Source organism: Pleurodeles waltl, chromosome 11 (genome assembly GCF_031143425.1).
Source record: "Pleurodeles waltl isolate 20211129_DDA chromosome 11, aPleWal1.hap1.20221129, whole genome shotgun sequence".
Classification (NCBI taxonomy): domain Eukaryota; kingdom Metazoa; phylum Chordata; class Amphibia; order Caudata; family Salamandridae; genus Pleurodeles; species Pleurodeles waltl.
The window spans coordinates 991362890-991381161 of record NC_090450.1 but is presented as its reverse complement, the minus strand read 5'-3'; the positions used below and the strand labels follow the sequence as shown (position 1 = coordinate 991381161).

At 43.2% G+C, this 18272-nt stretch overlaps 1 protein-coding gene and 1 non-coding gene across 9 annotated transcripts in view; both read left to right on the top strand.

Moving 5' to 3' along the window:
* Positions 1–18272, top strand: part of EP400 (E1A binding protein p400) — a 601391-nt gene that overhangs the window by 326868 nt on the left and 256251 nt on the right. For all 8 annotated transcript variants that reach the window (XM_069215336.1, XM_069215331.1, XM_069215335.1 and 5 more), the window contains 2 exons: positions 3657–3859; positions 3952–4121. In XM_069215336.1, the coding sequence (XP_069071437.1) occupies positions 3657–3859; positions 3952–4121 (373 nt within the window). The remainder of the gene's footprint in view (positions 1–3656; positions 3860–3951; positions 4122–18272) is intronic.
* Positions 11608–11746, top strand: LOC138266774 (small nucleolar RNA SNORA49). The gene has a single exon (XR_011199697.1). It is a non-coding gene; the product is annotated as a small nucleolar RNA SNORA49 (small nucleolar RNA).

Sequence of the window (18272 nt, the reverse complement as noted above, 5' to 3'; positions counted from 1 at the left end):
TGTGCCTACTGCCAGAGGGCCCTCCTGGGACCTCCAATGATTTCTCTTGGCTCTCCTGCTTGTTGAGGGCTGGCCCTGACTGACCTCCAAAGAATGAGTCTCTTGGAACTTGCTGGTTTTCAAATCCTGCAACACTTCTTGCGACGCTTTTTTGCATTTACCAAGCCTGGTTGGTGGTCCTGCTGACCACTGACCCCTCTACAATCCGATGACTGGTGTGGGACCGCTTATGGATGACTTCTGGGATCTTCCTGCATCGCCTGGATACCACAGCTGCACTTCCACAACAACCGTCTATTGAAAAAGCATCTTGAGAAAGGGTGGGCATTGCCCTCTTGCACACCCTGGGCTTCTCCGGGTGATCTGGACTCTATCCCCTCTTTCCTCAGGTCCTCTTCATCCGGAATACACGCCTGGGTTCCACCAACCTAGTCCACTGGTTCACGACAGCATCTGGACAACCGAGGTCCCCATTTACTTCAGTAGGAGGTTCTGTCGCAACTTCACCCCTATGCACCTGAGCTGCCTGGTGTATGTACTCCCTTTCTCTGGGTATCCACGTGTGGGGGTATTCTTGAACCTTCCTTGTACCAGCGGGTTTTCTCAGGGTCCTCTGGAAAGGGTCCTAAAACATGAAAATTCCAACCGTGACTCCTCATGTTATCCTATTAACACCTGACCAGGGGTAAAAAACTCTGCATACTGGCGCCTGAATAATCCTAGCTACTTACTTTTGGTGTTTTAGTGTTTCCCCAGCCCTGAACGTCACATCCCATTTTTCTTTTTTTAAATATATTGTTCGGACTCCTCATAGGGGCCCATGCTATTTTATGATTTTACTTACCTGTTTCTAAGTATGTTTTGTGTGCCTGTGTTTTAATAAATGATACATTATTCTTCTAATGCTGGTGTGGTTCTTTTTTGTGTGTACATCCCTGACTGACTTGTGTGGTATTTGCAATTGCTTTTCACCCTCTCTGATAAGTTTTAGCTGCTCTCCACAGCTACCCTTTGAGAGCTCTGGTATCTGGAACCACTTAAACTATCACTAAGGGTTGCCTGGACTCAGTACAGGGTGCCTCACCTATAGGTGTACACCATATACTGATCCAGCCTCCTACAGTCGGTGCTTCAGAGTGTTGTGCCTGTTTGTCCATCAGATAAATTAAACTTGAAAATGTGTACCCCTTGACCCCAAACAGTATGTCATGGGCGTCTGGTGATAGGAATTTCAGATCCCTCCAATAGATAGTCATCCTGAGCCACACTAATACAATAACACGCTGCGGTCGAGCAGTCAATTTTAGTCTATGCAGGCTTTATGATAATTCCATGTTACTGCTTGACATTTTTACACTCTTATAAGAGTCTATGGATTATGTCCATTACGCACTAGTTTACGTGTTCACAGCATTAAATCACCCATCACCAACTGAACAGACATGGAATAACTGAAGAGATCTGCCATTTGCCGCTCTTCCGTTTCTTAACACCTCACACTGACAAGTATGGGATGATGTTAATATCATCCCATACTTGTCAGTCTCTACACCATTTCTCTCTCCAACTTACACCTGCTCAGGACCAAAAACTTTAAACAAAATATCTCAGAATGGACTACCCAGTAACTAGTGAGTGGACCATAAAGGGATCTGCACAGCTGCTAAAAGCTGCCAGCTTACTGAAAACCATAAACTGCAAGCCTCTTATTCACTTCTGTCTTCATCACACTGCTAAGCGATGTGTCTTATAGCACGATAACCATGTGGTTATCGCCAACAACATGAAAACACTTCCCACATGGGTTCAAAACGAAGACACCACAGAGTTGCATGGTACACCTGTAGCAAAGTGCTTCATCGTGCAACTTAGGAATAGTAAGCGCTCTATAAATATAAAAAAATTATACAGTTCCAAATTCTAAATCTGGGTTTTCATTTCCTCAGTGTAACAGTGGGAAAATAAAAACTCTTTTTCAACTGTTATGCCACCATGGGGTGCACTTGTTTCCCTGATGTTGCCTCGTTTGGTCTCAAGACACATAAGCAGAGCAACAGAATGACAGCTGTCAGTCTCATTCACCTCTCCCGGGTTTTAACAACATGGCAGGGAGAGACAGGAGAATGTGGGCAACACTCTGCCTCTGCCAGCTGACATTTCCTGGCAGCCTCAATTCCATGCAGGCATATACTGACTCCAACGGGGAGTAGAGAATACACCTTTGGGTGAGTCGTAAAACTGCAGAGGGTGGCTGGAGGCCAGGTAATTCTAGATATTTTGGCCAACAAAGCTGAGGATACTGGGTGACAGGACAACAGGTCAGTTTTAATATCTGGATAGAGGGAGGATAAAATAGAGGCCGTTAGGGTTGTGAATAATGTTTAATTTCCATACAACAACAGGAGAGGGGATTGAGGCAATGTTTTGCATGGCTTTCCATCACTACTCAATCCCTGCCCTGTTCATCTGAGTAAGGTCAGTGTGTTTGAGGGAATAGGACATATATAACATAAAATTGTAGATGTATAACGGTGAATATAGGGGAAGAATATAGCTACTGCATGATGGGGCATTGTAGTCTTACGTTCTGCGCCACCTGTGCTCAATGCCCACAAAGGAAAAATGTTAGCTATATTCTCAGTCTCTGAACCAAACCACTAGATGGTGGGATAATACGCAGCTTGTGAATCTAGAGGAGTTTCAAGCTGCAAATAAAGATTCTAAATAACCTAGACAACTTAAGGTTTGCTTCCGTTGTCTGTTGGATGTCACTTGCAAACCCTTTGTGTAAAAAAACGACAATATTGACTTATCGAGTTATAATTCTACATGTTCATATGCACGTCTGGTGTTGTGTCTGTGATTGTAAGTCTGAGTTTTATGGTGGCAGTGTATTGTGAGGCCAATGTTTCTAACTAATCTTGTCCCATAATCTAGAAGGCCTTTTGCATACTAGAGGACTTGGGGAAATTGCCAATTTAACTGCAACCTGGTTAGGCGCTACATTTGTGACTTGCATGAAAAGTGAATTTCGTGACAGGTTGTTGTTAAAAACCTGAAGTTTCCAAAATACATGCATGAGTAACGTATTTCCCAAAAATAGGTTTACTCTTTGCATTTTGATACTATGTAATCATGGATATCATATTGTAAATTCAGCTCTACAAGTTCCACAATGGTTTGAAATGTACTCTAGAAATTTGAGAACTTGGTTTTTGTAGTCTGTAGTTAGAGTAGTAATTGAGAGACCTGTAGTTAACATTTGGCCGGTCAGACAATAATCTGCTTATATGCTTTGATATTGTCCACATTTATAATATGCAGAGTTAAAAGTTTGCCCCCGTTAATAAAACATTGACTTGAAGTATGAAGCGAACGTTGCTGTAATATTTGACTGAATTTTGCAACATCATGAGTAACCTGGAGCTGAGGCACTTAAAAATCTAAGATTCCTAATGACCTAATGCTTGAATGGTATTGGGATATTGGGTAGAGCAAAACTGTGACACGGAGATTCTGTGACTATAAGCCGTGCATCATGGCTGTTTCTTTTCTTCATCAGTTGCCCCTCTTGTTCTAAGTGTCCTGCAGTTAAAGTTTAGTTCACTTTAAAGGACCCCTTTTGAGTGACTGTGGTGTGTTCTGTCATTTCCCAGGGTTCTCTGTGCAGTGCCTCCTGCTGTTGCCGCTCCTCCAGCCCTGTACGTCTCGAACCCTTCTCCTGCACACTCCCATAGAATGCGGCTCTTGGAACTAGGTCTGCGGGAACAGTGCGCTCCACATCTGCGGCAGCTTCAGGCAATGACTACACCCCACTGGGTGCAGTTCCCTGACCTGCGCCTGGTCCAGCATGACTCTGGTAGGTTGAGCCGCTGAGAGAAGAGTGAATCACTGGCTGTGTATCTTATTTCAGTGCATTTGTAATTCTATGGTGCCTCTCCTTAAATCAAGGCAAGTTTGAGGCTCTAGCTGTCCTACTGCAGAAGCTGAAGATGGAGGGGAGACGTGTGCTCATCTTCTCACAAATGGTTCTTATGCTGGACATCCTTGAACTATTCCTGAATTTCCATCTTTTCACCTATTTAAGGATTGATGAGAATGCCAATGCAGAACAGTGCCAGGTAAGAGTACCGTCCTAGCCAAACTTTAACTGGTAATCATTGTTAGATGAGCTATTGGTGCTTTAGGGAGTAAAAAAAAAATTGCTTTCAATATTTTTAGCTAGTGAATTCTTAAAGGCAGTCTATGATAAAAGCGATTCAGATCTTTTGCAGGAGTGCTATGGTGTGGTATGTATGATAATTTCACTTCTCTACCACCTCCCCCAGCACTAAATTGCATCCACATTTATGAGCTGCAAACCTCTGCCTGCTTGCACAAGACCTTTCAGCACCATTTAAAGGCAGCTCCATAAAATGAAGGGCACAATTGTTTTATATTTACCTCCTGGACTCCTAAAGTACTAAGCTGAATCTGTTTGTTCAATGGCATGTGTAGCTGCAGATACACATGCTATGCATTATTCCACCATTTAGTGTTGGGCTCGGAGTGTTACATATTTTTTATTCTATGAAGAAGTCTTTTTGGAGTCACTCGATCGAGTGACTCCTCCTTTCGGTCATACTGCGCATGGTCATCGACTCCATTGTTAGATTGTTTTCTTTCCGTTGTTGGGTTCAGACGTGTTTCCTCTTGTGCCAAGGTTTCGAATCGGAAAACTTTAGAAAAGCTCCCTTAATCGTCAGTATTGTTACGATTGCATTTCCACCTAGCCTCGAACCGATAGTACAGTTGGAAACTAAATGTCGCCCTAATGGCCGCGTGCGTCCTACTCGGGCCTGTTCAGTCCTACTGCGTCGAAGCCTGATGGATCGGACTCCATTTCGATTTTGTCCTTGATGCCACGCAAAATTTCTCTACACAGACCAACATCTTGTTTGTAATCTATGTCTTTCTCCCGACCACAAAGAGGAAGATAGCGAGGCCTGTCGATCATTTCGATCCAAGAAGACCCTGCATGATCGGAGAGCAAGAAGATTGAAATTTGCATAGAAGAGTACCAAACATCTCGACATCATGGAGGAAGAACAGGCGCAGACAGCGATTTCCATCAGAAACACCAACTTCGAACAAGACTCAGAAGAAGATTGGCCTATCACTGCTGGTCAGCACGTGAGTACATCTGCCCCTACGCCCACTTATTAAAAAGTCCTCAAAGGCCTTGGGTACACCACTGCCAGAGAGCCATGGTTTGACCCGAAAATAAACTCTTGTCAACCGAACTTTGGGTTCGGCGTTGAAAAAGGCCACTCCTCCGTCGGTATAGGAGTCGAGTAAATCCATCAGGAGTTCCACTTCCGACTCGAGCAAGCGTCCTCACTCCTCGGCGTCGAAGCCTCGACACCCTGCTTCAGAGCTGAAACAACCAGCTGTATTTTCTGGCCTCAAAAAAGCTACCATCTTCGGAGCCGAAAAAGTCTTCTTACAAAGAACAGCAGTGACTTTCAAGCCATCGTAAACTGAGCTCCAAATCACTGGAAGAACAGTCTGATAGACCTTCTGAGGACACTGAGGTCCACCTATCATTGATATTATGGATGAAAGACAATCACGGATTCACATCCATAAAGAGACTGGCTGAATAATTACTGCACCTCCTCTATGGACCAAGAGGAAATTGGCCTTTCAGGAACATTTAGACACTGCTCCACCACCAGCCAAAATGTATAAACAGAAAGAGAAGCCATTACCTATCCATACTTCTCCCGCTCATTCACCGCGACTTTCTTTTTCGCCACCACCCACTAGCCCACCACCTTTGCCTTCACCAACTCATTCCCAGTATTCACATGGTGATACGGTTGATCCTTGGGATCTCTATGATCCAGATCCTGTTCCGGACAATGACCCGGATTTATACCCATCTAAGCCTTCTCCACCAGAGTGCACTACTGCATACTCGCAGGTTATTTCAAGAGCCGCAGCGTACCATGGGGTGCTTATGCACTCTGAACCCCTAGAAGAGGATTTTCTCTTTAACACACTATCCTCCGCGCACTCAAAATATCAGTGCCTCCCAATGCTACCTGCCATGACTAAACATGCAGAACAAATATTTAGTGAGCCAGTCAAAGCTAGGGTGATAACACCACGCATTGATAAAAAAAAATATAAACCTGCCCCTACAGACCCTGTTTATATTACCCACCAAGTTCCTCCAGACTCATTTTTAGTATTTGCGGCTAGAAAGAGGGCTAATAGCCAGTCATCAGGGGATGCTCATCCCCCTGCAAGGAGAGTAGAAAATTTGATGCTGCTGGCAAGAGTGTAGCGACACAGGCTGCTAACCAATGGCGAATTGCAAACTTGCAAGCCTTGCTAGCAAGGTATGATAGAGCCCACTGGGACGAGATGCAGGAACTCTTACAGCACCTCCCAAAGGAACACTAAAAAAGGCACAACAAATTGTGGAAGAGGGTCAGGCCATAAGCAATAATCAAATACGGTCTGCCCTTGATGCTGCAGATACAGCAGCTAGAAGTGTCAATTCTGCCATCACTATACGTAGACATGCGTGGCTATGTTTCTCCGGTTTTAAACCAGAAATCCAGCAGACCGTGCTCAACATGCCTTTTAATAAAAAGCACTGTTTGGCCCAGAAGTTGATACAGCCATAGAAAAACTGAGGAAAGACTCAGACACTGCCAAAACAATGGAAGCATTATACACAACACCCTATAGAGGCTCCTTTTGCAGACAACAGTTCAGAGGAGGATTCAAGCCACAGTCCACTGAGGCTTCTACCTCCCAGGCAAAACAAGGGGAACAGCAGTACTAGAGAGGGGGATTTAGAGGGTCTTACAGAGGCCAATACTTTAGAACCAGAGGCAAGTTCCAAACCTTCAAAACAAGCCACTACCCCATCTAAACAGTGACATATTTGCCATCCTTAAACCACACACATCTCCTGTGGGGGGCAGACTGCAGCAATTCAACTCCCACTGGCAAAACATCACCATAGACCATTTGGTATTGTCAATTATCTGCAATGGCTTGCCTAGAATTGATTTCTGCCCCTCCAAACATTTCTCCAACTACCACAAACTCCCCGGGACACAATGTTCTATTACAGCAAGAAGTACAATCGCTACTACTAAAACAAGCAATAGAATTGTTCCCACATTCTCAACACGGAACAGGAGTATACTCACTATACTTCCTCATTCCCAAAAAGGATGGCACTCTCAGGCCCATCCTAGACCTCGGATCCCTAAATCTATTTATCCTGTCAGAACACTTTCACATGGTAACTCTGCAGGACGTCATCCCACTACTACAAAAACAAGACTACATGACTGCATTAGACTTTAACGATGCGTATTTCAATATACCCATCCATCCAGCTCACAGAAAATACCTAAGGTTTTGTTATTGCAGGAAAACATTATCAATTCAAAGTGCTACCATTCGGCATAACAGCAGCTCCAAGGGTATTCACAACATGTCTAGCAGTAGTGGCAGCCTACCTAAGAAGGCAACAAATACATGTATTTACATACCTAGACGATTGCCTAATAAAATCAAGCAATTGTATAAAATTCCAACAACACACTCAATACGTAATAGAGGCCCTACATACACTAGGGTTCGCTCTCAACTACCAAAAATCCCATCTTTAGCCAGCACAGGTGCAACCTTACCTAGGTGCTATTTTAAATATGCAAAGAGCCTTAGCCTATACAAATGCACAAAGGATACAAGCTTTCCAAAATCTCATACCACAAATGCAGCCTAATCAAATATACACTGTAAGATTTATCATGAAACTATTAGGAATGATGGCATCCTGCATAGCAATAGTACCGCTTGCAAGACTAAACATGAGGATACTACAACAGTGCCTCTCACAGCAGTGGTCTCAAGCACAGGGTCAATTGCAAGATCTAGGGTTGTTGGACCACCAAACGCACAAGTCCCTTCAATGGTAGAATCACAGCAATTTAATGAAGGGGCGGTCATTTCAGGACCCTGTGCCTCAGACCACAATAACAACAGATGCATCGATGATAGGTTGGGGACCTCATCTCAACAACCTTACCGTTCAAGGGGAAAGGAATTCAAAACAGCTGAATTTTCACATAAACTATTTAGAATTATTAGCTGTGTTGTTTGCCCTAAAAGAGTTTCAACCCCTTCTCAAACACAAGATTGTTCTGATAAAAACAGACAATATGACGACCATGTATTACCTGAAGAAACAGGGCAGGACACATTCATCTCAACTGTCCCTTCTAGCCCAAACAATATGGAAATGGGCAATTCACAATCACATTAATCTATTAGCAGAATACATTCCAGGAATACACAATCACCTAGCAGATCTCCTAAGCAGGACGCACCAACAGACACATGAATGGGTGATTCACTTTCAGGTACTTCAACAGTACTTTAAAAAATGGGGAACACCAGAAATAGACCTATTCGTAACAAGCAAAAAACGCAAAATGCCAAAACCTCGCATCCAGGCACCCACATCCTCTATCCAAGAGCAATGCTCTGTGGATCAACTGGTCAAGAATATTTGCTTACGCTTTTCCTCCTCTCCCACTACTTCCCTTTCTGGTCAAAAACTACTTGAGATCTCTCTCACCAAGATACTCATAGCCCCATTGTGGGCACAACAACATTGGTACACCACACTCCTAGACCTGTCAGTAGTACCTCACTCCAAACAGACCGGATTTGTTAACACAAAACAAGGGACAAATCAGACATCCAAATCCCAGTGCTCTCAGCTTAGCAATTTGGCTCCTGAAGTCATGGAATTTGGATACCTAAAACTTCAGTTAGAATGCATGGACGTTCTCAAACAAGCACGTAAACCCACAACTAGGCAATGCTATGCTAACAAATGGAAAAGATTTGTTTACTACTGTCATTCTAAAAATACTGATCCACTTACAGCATCAAAACAACATATTGTATGCTATCTACTTCATTTGGAGAAATCAAATCAAGCTTTCTCATCCATTAAAATCCATCTTACTGCAATATCAACATATTTGCAGACTATTCAACATGCCTCTCTCTTCAGAGTTCCAGTTATAAAAGCCTTCATGGAAGGATTAAAACGTATTATTTCCCCTAGAACACCACCTATTCCTACTTGGAATCTAAATATTGTACTCACCAGACTCATGGACCTACCTTTTGAACCCATGCATTCTTGTGAGATTCAATTCTTAACATGGAAGGTTGCCTTCCTAGTAGCCATTACTTCATTGCGACGAGTTAGTAAAATACAAGCATTCACTCTTGAAGAACCTTTTTTCCAAGTACACAAACATAAAGTTGTACTTAGAACAAATCCCACATTTCTGCCAAAAGTGGTATCACCTTTTCACATAAACCAAACAGTGGAATTGCCAGTCTTCTTTCCACAGCCAGACACAGTTGCAGAAAGAGCCCTTCATTCTCTTGACCTCAAAAGAGCGATAATGTACTGTGTAGATAGAACCAAAGAATTCAGAAAAACAAAACAGCTTTTCGTTGTCTTTCAAAAACCACACAAGGGGAATCCCATCTCTAAGCAAGGGTTAGCAAGATGGATTGTTAAATGCAACAAACATGTTACATTAAGGCAAAAAGACAACTTTAAATCACCCCTGAAGCACATTCCACTAGAAAGAAAGGTGCATCTATGGCATTTTTAGGAAACATACCAATGGCAGACATATGTAAAGCCGCCACATGGTCTACTCCTCATACATTTACAAAACATTATTGTGTAGATGTATTTTAAAAGCAACAGGCCAATGTTGGTCAAGCTGTCTGAAGAACATTATTTCAAACAACTCCAACTCCTACAGACTAGCCACCGCAATGTTGGGGAAAGTAACTGCTTTGTAGTCTATGCATAACATGTGTATCTGCAGCTACAAATGCCATCGAATGGAAAATGTCACTTACCCAGTGTACATCTGTTCCTGGCATGTAGTGGTGCAGATTCATATGCACCCTCTCTCCTCCACGGAAGCCTTTAGTCGTTGCAGTTTTTTCATCTTTTGTACATATGTAGATACATTTACATTCGCATGGACATCTATTCTTATTTACTATTTCTATACAACATTTATATTATTATACTCTATCACTCCTTCCTACAACCTTTTGTGGGAAAACAATATAACAATGGAGTCGATGACCATGCGCAGTATGACCGAGAGGAGGAGTCACTCAATCCTGTGACTCTGAAAAGACTTCTTCAAAGAAAAACAGCTTGTAACACTTCGAGCCCAACACTAGATGGCGGAATAATGCATAGCATGTGAATCTGCAGCACTACATGCCACGAACAGATGTACACTGGGTAAGTGACATTTTCCTTCTCTTTCTATTAATCATATTTGTCTACCACTCATTTATTATGGGCTTTGCTCTGTATCCTTCTCTCTATTAGCCCAGGTCCACCTGTTACGTGTCCTCCTTATGTGTGTATATTTTTAGGTCTACCTTGTCAGCAAAGTTGTCTGTAATACCTCTTGTTACCGATTCTTAACATGGTTATATAGATCGATCAAAGAACACTTTTATGTCAGCATGGTAGTAGTTCGGACCTAGTTTATGGCTCACTGTCGTATTGTGCATGATATGTTAAGTTGCTGTTTTCGGTGGGCTATTTTTATCTAGTCCTGTTCAAATGTTAAACTTGGGTACATTTGGTTTTCTCTGTTACATTTCTGTTCTCCATTGAGGAACTTTCAATAATAATTATATTGAAGAAAACCTCTGCCTTTCTGCATTATCACGGAACACTTTACAAAGCAAGATGTTCAGACATCTGGAAAATGTGCTTTATACTTTTCCCGAAAAGTGCAAAATCTTGGCATATATTCAGCATAGTCTCTCAGAGAAAAAACGCCATTAAAAGACAGCTCGGCTAACCACCTGTCGTAGAATGCATTGCATTGACAGCTGAAAGACAGTTAATTTTCAGGCTTATGAGTAGGGTCTCTCAGCATTGGACTCTGCCTTTTCACTTTTTCACATGAAATAAATCTTAACGAAAGATATATTTTAATGACCATTCACTATCTTTGGTGTCTCTAATAGCTGTCCAGCATTTTCTGATTGCCAAAATGTTTTTCATTTGTTTCTTGATCCTCATTTTTTTGTACAGTGTCCCTTCTTTTGGAAGTAATACTGAGAAAGACCCTAAGGCTTTATTCCTAGTGGGTCCTTCGGCTGTAGCACTTCATCGGCCTATTACTGTTCTCTCTGTTTTCATTCAGTGCAGAGACAATCTCTATCTAAAACATAAGTATCAAAAAACAATTGGAAAAAGGAATGATAAATTGGTGAATTTTTGCTAGAAACTGACAGAAAAGACACTTCATTGAGACTTAAGATCCTACTGGACTGGATTCAAAAGCAGGAGGTGAACCAAACTACATTTAAGTGACAGTGAAGATTTTCCTCTCTGCTGAAAATGTTTCCTCATTCTAAAGTCTTCCTGAGTCCTGCATGTAGCTGGAGATGTTTCCTGTCCATGACCTGAATATAAAAAAATCATGATGAAGACGCAGGATTACAGCTAAGTGATTTCCACTTCCTCAGCCTTACTCCAGGGACTTTATCATCCATATAAATCCCTGGCATTGAATGAGGGTAAAGAAAATGCCTGCTTCACTTCTTGGAGGATGGGGAGGAATCCACGTTCCTCGAAGGTTGAAAGTGGGCACACATTTTAACATTTTCAGATTTTTCTCCCTTCTGTATCTTTAAATGTCTCCTTTTCTCTACACTTAGTGTTTTTCCTAAATGGCCTTCTTCTCTTCCCTTATTATGCCCTTCCTTCTCTCTTGCTCAAAGGAATCTGTGTTGTTTTTTTGTCCTCTATCTTTCCAAGTTCCTCAGTGGCCCACTAACTACTACCCTTCTCTTATTTCTTTCTCATGATTAAAAAGTAAAAAGTTGTGATCTAGCATCCTCTTTAGTCTCATTGGTTTCTACCAACATTTAAGTGGTTCAAATTTCAATGAAATCCACTTTTAGTGCTGGATTGATCTATTGTCAGTGCAGTTTCTTCATTTAAAAATATGGAACCAGCAGCAAAAGCTGTTAACCCGGGTTTGCATGATGTAGACAGATAACCTGTAGAGGTAAAATCATCGTCTGTTGTTAAGGAGGCAGCTATTTTAACTCTTACTGTTTAGTAACTATGTTATTTAGTGCTTTTTACTGTCATATTTATAAATTGATTCCTGGCACCATTTTTATTTTTTTGTCATTATACTATTTGAAAAGTATACACATCTTTGAACCTTGTTCTTGCTAGCTCCTGGAGGTGTATTTCCTCTGTTTGCGTCTGTCTCGATATCAACACGGTTTAAATGTTTTTTTTAGTTGGGTTATACATCCTTGGTAAATTAATATCTAGTTTTGTTAAGAGAAGATGAATCATGCAAATCATTACTCCATTCCACTTTATGTGGATGAACCTGGAGACCTGTAGCCTATCAAGAGGACAGTAGGAGAGGAGGATGTTGAAATCAATAGAGGTCTATCTATGACTGTATGCACCCCCTCAGTATCATGTTTCTGACAGATCTGTCATCAACCCCATTTTTAACCCAGACCATCTACTGTATGTGACAGAGGACATTATGCCTCTGCTTAAAGAATCAGAGATATGTCACCAGTCTCTAGCCACCTTGGCTTGGTCAAGACTGCTTTCTTCTTCACCTAGGGTGCCATAGTGGGAGCACCATGGTGAAACCTTTGCGGCCCCTGATAACATTCACGCCACCATCTCAACCCAGGATGTAACAAACTAAGCCTACTTCCAAACATTTGTGAGCCATGAGACCATTCACTTGGATGATAATGAATTCCTTCATGCTCAGTTTGGTAGCCATCTCTAGAATTTCTTTCATCAAGAAAGTGAAAGAATTCCTATACCTTTGTAGAAACTCAGATGTGGCTAAGGGAAGACCATCTGGTAGCTTTGTCGTTAAGTACTTTCAGGTTGATAGTTCCAGAAGCCAAATGTTCAAGCTTTCTAAATTACGTGATAAAGGAATCCGTCAAAACTTTTCACCAAACACCTGGTTTGGACCAACATTTCGAGCAGATAGCCTTGAAATCCTACATCCAGTGATATTAAGTACCAATAACAAGGTGATGGTATTGGAAAAGTCTTCTGCTTGGCTGTGGAGAGCGAGGTTCTCAGCCCTGTGTTGATCTCCTGGTAGGCCACTTGAAAGCTTTCGATTTTTACTACTGTGAATATGGCTGACTCTTGTCTTTTGAGGATCTCCTTGCATACATGGATTGAGATCTCAGCGCGTAGCTGTGAGTTCGAAGGGGAACGCACTTGCTACACAGACTGCAGTACACTAAAGGTGGTGGCAGCATTTATCATGCACAGTGGGGCAGAATTAACCATGCACTTCTTGGGAGGGGTTTCCTATCAGCTCTCACCTGGTTAAGTGTTGCATTTTTCCTCTGTCATGCCTGGAATTTGTGTGTCGGGAGTGAGTGTGTTCACTGAGTGAGACCGATTGGTGAGCCATTGTGTTTAATGCAAATCGAGCAGGATCTTTCCTATTGCACAGTCCAGCTCCCCATGTCCTTCCCTAGTCCTTATAGAAGCTAGGGGCATTAGACGAAGGCACCAACTCTTATCTTCTTAGCTTTGTTTAGCTCGGGGTTCCTCTGCTGGGAAGACCCCTGCCTTTCTGTTAGGCGATGGTGAGAGCATCCTAGCCTAGAGTTAAATGACATTCCACTCTGGGGACAGCGCAGACAGGTAACACGAGACAGGGGAAGAGGGCAGCAGACACTCCTCATGAATTGATCACACAGTGAACATACAACAAATGTGCCCAAGGATCGGGTGTGTTCCCAGGGTTTAAAGGTAATAGACATCCTCATTGGATCAGCCTATCCATCAGGGAATGATAAAGGTCTGGCCTCCTCAGCCTGTGGACTGTTCAACGATGTACTAGTTTCCTGACCAATGCAAAAAGAACAAGTGATGGACGGAATGCTGAACAATGTCAAACATTCACCCCCAGTACAGAGATCTGGGCCTAAATACTTCGTTTTTTTGCTGCCCATGCCATTCCAGTTTGGACCCAGCCATATGCAAATCAGTCTTGACCCTGTTCCCCATGGGAACAGTCCAGCCCGAACTGCCAGGCCAGGCCTGACCAGACATATGCCAGGGTGGTGGAGTGCACGGAGATGCTAGAAATGGGAGCCCTTGGATTGTCACTTTCCCTGCCAAACTCTGCAACAGGGCCTAGCATTGTGATCGTGTCTTTGATCAATTGTCTGTGGGGAGGAATTTACCAGTGCGACAGAAGGAAACCCTTTGTGGCATCCCTGCTGAAAACGAGGTGTCTGTGGGCTTTGTGAAGGTCAACTGCTTTGAAGCACAAAGACACTCCAGGCATTTGCTCAACATAAGGAAATATTTTGTACATCAACAACGAGGGAGACTGGGTAAGCTCCTTACTGTAATTGCAAGTGAGACTGCTTCGTCCGTGCCCCCGCTGTAGAAGCCTGTTGGGGGCATCTTGGTAACATTTGTAGTTGGATACGAATGCCCGGTTGAAGAACCTATCATTTGAACACTTAGTTCCTGCCCCAGGACATGCACAATTTCCAGCTTTGTAATTGCTTGTTCTGTATTTGTAGCACGCAAGCAGCGTGATCCCCATCGGAGTTTGGGGTGGTTTTCACCATGTAGCTTATATACTTTTGTGGTATTGAAGTGCATTTCTTTTATAAAGTAATGAATTAACTAGACATTGATCTTATTAGCTGGAATTACAGTGTAAACTATATTCTGAACGTGTAACACACCTCACCTCCTTGAGTAAGGCTTGTACTGCTCTGTTTTGCTACACTGAGAGTCAGTGTCTCCTGTACTTGAGAGGAGGTATTAGTTATCCAATTTGGTGTCTAATGGTTCTGTGGGCCCAGAACACCAGTGTGAGTTGATGCAACTGGAGCCAAATAACCCGACTGCCCTGCTGCTCCAGTAAACCTGTTGTCACAGCTGGAAGGAATGTGTGATCAAATATCAGCACTGACAGTCGCCCTGGTCTTATTCCAGTCCATTTATTTTAGCCCACTATGCCACTCTAGGCAGATCTACCAAATGCAAAATAATCCTAGCCCTGCTCCAGTAGGAGCTCTCTGGCCCAAACTTCCAGGCCAGGTCTCCTCTAGACAGAAATACAATGAACCCGAAACTGGTTTCATCCTTCTGGTCTCGCCAGTGAGGTATAGCTTACGTCCTGTGGCATAGTGGCCAGGGGACCCATGTCTGTGCATACCCGTTGCCCTTAGGACATCTAGTGTGTCAAACAGTAAGGTAATGGAACATGTTAATAGTGAAACACAAGAGTAAATGTGACATTCTTGATACACCCTTTTGTCTTTATGCTAGCAGTGCAGAAAGCCCACCAATGATCTGTGATTTAATTCAACTTCAGCAACTTTGAATACTCCAGTTCGACAAGAAAAGAAAATCCTGTGGGAGGAGCCAGTCTAATGTCTATTGCAATCCCTGCTGCAAATTCTTTACCCATTTTGTGCAGGTAGAAGAGTTAAAAGTGGCACAAGTGAGAATTCTTGGTCTTTGTCTTGAGCTATATAAGTTTGTATGTATATGCTAGTTCTACAGTTCAAGCCTAGCCAAAAGACAGCAGAGTGCTCTCCAAAGTCCAAATCAAGCATACGGCCAATAGGAGAAAGAGCTGGATTCTGGATCCAGAAGTATACCTTTACTGCATTGTGAATAATATCCTTTAAAGAGGTGAATCTTTCCACTCTTTCCCAAATGGTTGCAGTGTTAGGTTGTAGGTGCATAAATGGCAAAGTTTTCGTTTTACCCTTCTTAGTCTGCAGAAAGAAGGTATCCTGGCTGTCGGTTTGCTAGGAGCAAGGTAAAGAGGGGTGTTGGTCATGATGGCTTTGTAAAGCTGGTTTTCAGGATTGTTCTAGCCTGCAAGGAAGCCAATGGAGTTCCATCAAGATGAGGGAATTGCAATATTTCTTCAGGCCTTAAATCTGACATAATGCAGAAAATAGGATGCTCTTAAAAAGGGAAAATGCAGAGTCTGAAAGTCGAAGGACCAGGATTTTACCACCATCCGGATGTTGTTCAAAGGCTTCACAAGCAATTCTGACCTGCAGTTTCCCTGTGCTCCAGCCTGAATCCGGACGTTTTCAAAGCAGTGCGCCCCAGGCCTCTAGGTGTTGATGCGTGGCTTTGCGTTTGCTTCTCAAAACCCTGTAAGTGACAGACCACAGCCTTATGTAAACACCACCCCTGCGGATCAACGTCTGTTCCTTTCTCTGCTTTCAAACACAGATCTCGTGCGCTGCTCTTTTCATCCATTGATGATTTTTTGTAAATTGTAATCGATTGTGCATGATAATGCTGAAGTCTACATGATTGAAGCTATGCCATGACTGTTGGAATCAAATGTCAGCAATGGTCCGAACGAGGTGTGCCTTTGATAATTGTGGTCTGGTACGACTAATTCATACAAAGAATGTGCACTTATGCTTTCAAAGATGATCCAGGGCCGTGACACGATGCTGTACATCACCAAACATCGGGAAAAGTCGCAGACCACGTATCCAGTCCCGCTCCAATTCGAAGGTGAGGACCACTTCCCACTGTTGAGGCTAGTCCCATGACAGATCTTCTTTGCGGGTGAAGTTGTCCAGTAAGTTGAAGTCAAAGTCGAAAAAGAAGCATAAGAAGTTGAAGCACATCTCAACCCAACCTACCACTCTGTCTTAAGAGAAGTCGAAAGGGTGTAAAAAAAAAAAAAAAAAAAAAAGTGGCAATCGATCTTGCTCCTGATCCCCAATTGAGTGGCCGAATCTGCAACTGTTTCCAATGTGCCTCAACTTCCCCAGGCCATCAGCGATGCTGCAGTAGGTCGAAGCAATTAAGGAAGCCAGACTGCATTTTTTTTTTTACACCCTTTGTCTCTCTCTGGCATATCGAAAAGATTGCAGCATTCACCAAACTAATGTACTCGTTCTCCAGCCTAGCCTTTAGGTCGGTCAATACAGTATGCCTCTGCTGAGACATAGCCAGCAAACTCTTAACCGGCAGTCCCGAAGGAGTTAAGGGCTTCATTGTGAATAACCGTTAAAGATTGCCAGGATGCAGCCAAATATGTGATTGGTTGGTGCAAGATGTTGGCACTAGTGCTGTGTTTTGTTGCCATTTGTGTATGCAAGCCACTGGCTTTTTTTGGAGATGTGCCGGCATCCTTTCTGAATATGCCTTTTGATGGATCCTGCCTTTTTGCCGAAGAAGCTGATTCCTCCCTAGAATGCTTTAATGAAAGTGACTTAATTGGCCATTTCCATCCCTGCCAGACAGTCTCATCAGTTTCATCCTTCTGAGGCTACACCAGAGGGTTGCCGATTAGACTGCAACAGGTCCCTTATAGACAGCACCAGGTCCTGCTATCAATGGATCAGTAACCCCGGTCCTCTTTTGGCAAGGGGTCTTTGGCAAGCTGGCTCTTATATGATATATCGAAATGGGATATATTGTGCAAAGAGTGCAAGGTGTTAAGGGGTTCCCTTACTAGTGGGTAGGGGCTTGCTCTCGGAAGATGCTCTTTGAGGAGGTAATTATAGAGGAGTGTTAGACATTTATCATAGGCGCGCAGTCAATAAATGAGAGACACGACTCAGTAAGGAGATCCACACCAGTTCACAAAAATTACAAGTATCTTTATATGTATTTAGGCACCAGAATCAACACGATCAGGTAATAACGTTTTGCAAGAGTAATACTTTCTGGTTTCAGGACGAGTTGACTTGGCGCAAATTGGTGGGAAGAGCAGACAGGCCGGCAGGGCTGGGGCGAAGTCAGGTGCTTCTTCCTTGGGCTTTGCTTTTGCGGCTCTTGAATGTCCTCCCTTGTAGGTCAGCGCAAATCTGATTTTCTGCTGCTAGGGCCTTCCCTAAATACTGTACTGAGTGTAGGGTAGTAGCCAATGGGCTACTTACCCCTGGGGTCACTGCACCACCTATACGACTGCTTCCTGTGGGAAGTGGGCATAAACCTGTTCCAGAGTTCCTAAATCTGCCAACACCAAGATGGCAGATTTCTAAATGTTGTGTCCCCATCAGCAGCGCACCTTAGGGGTGGTACTGACCTGAGGGGTGGACCCACCTCTCTGAATGCTAACTTTCCTGCCTGTCCAGCTGCCATTTGGGCCCTG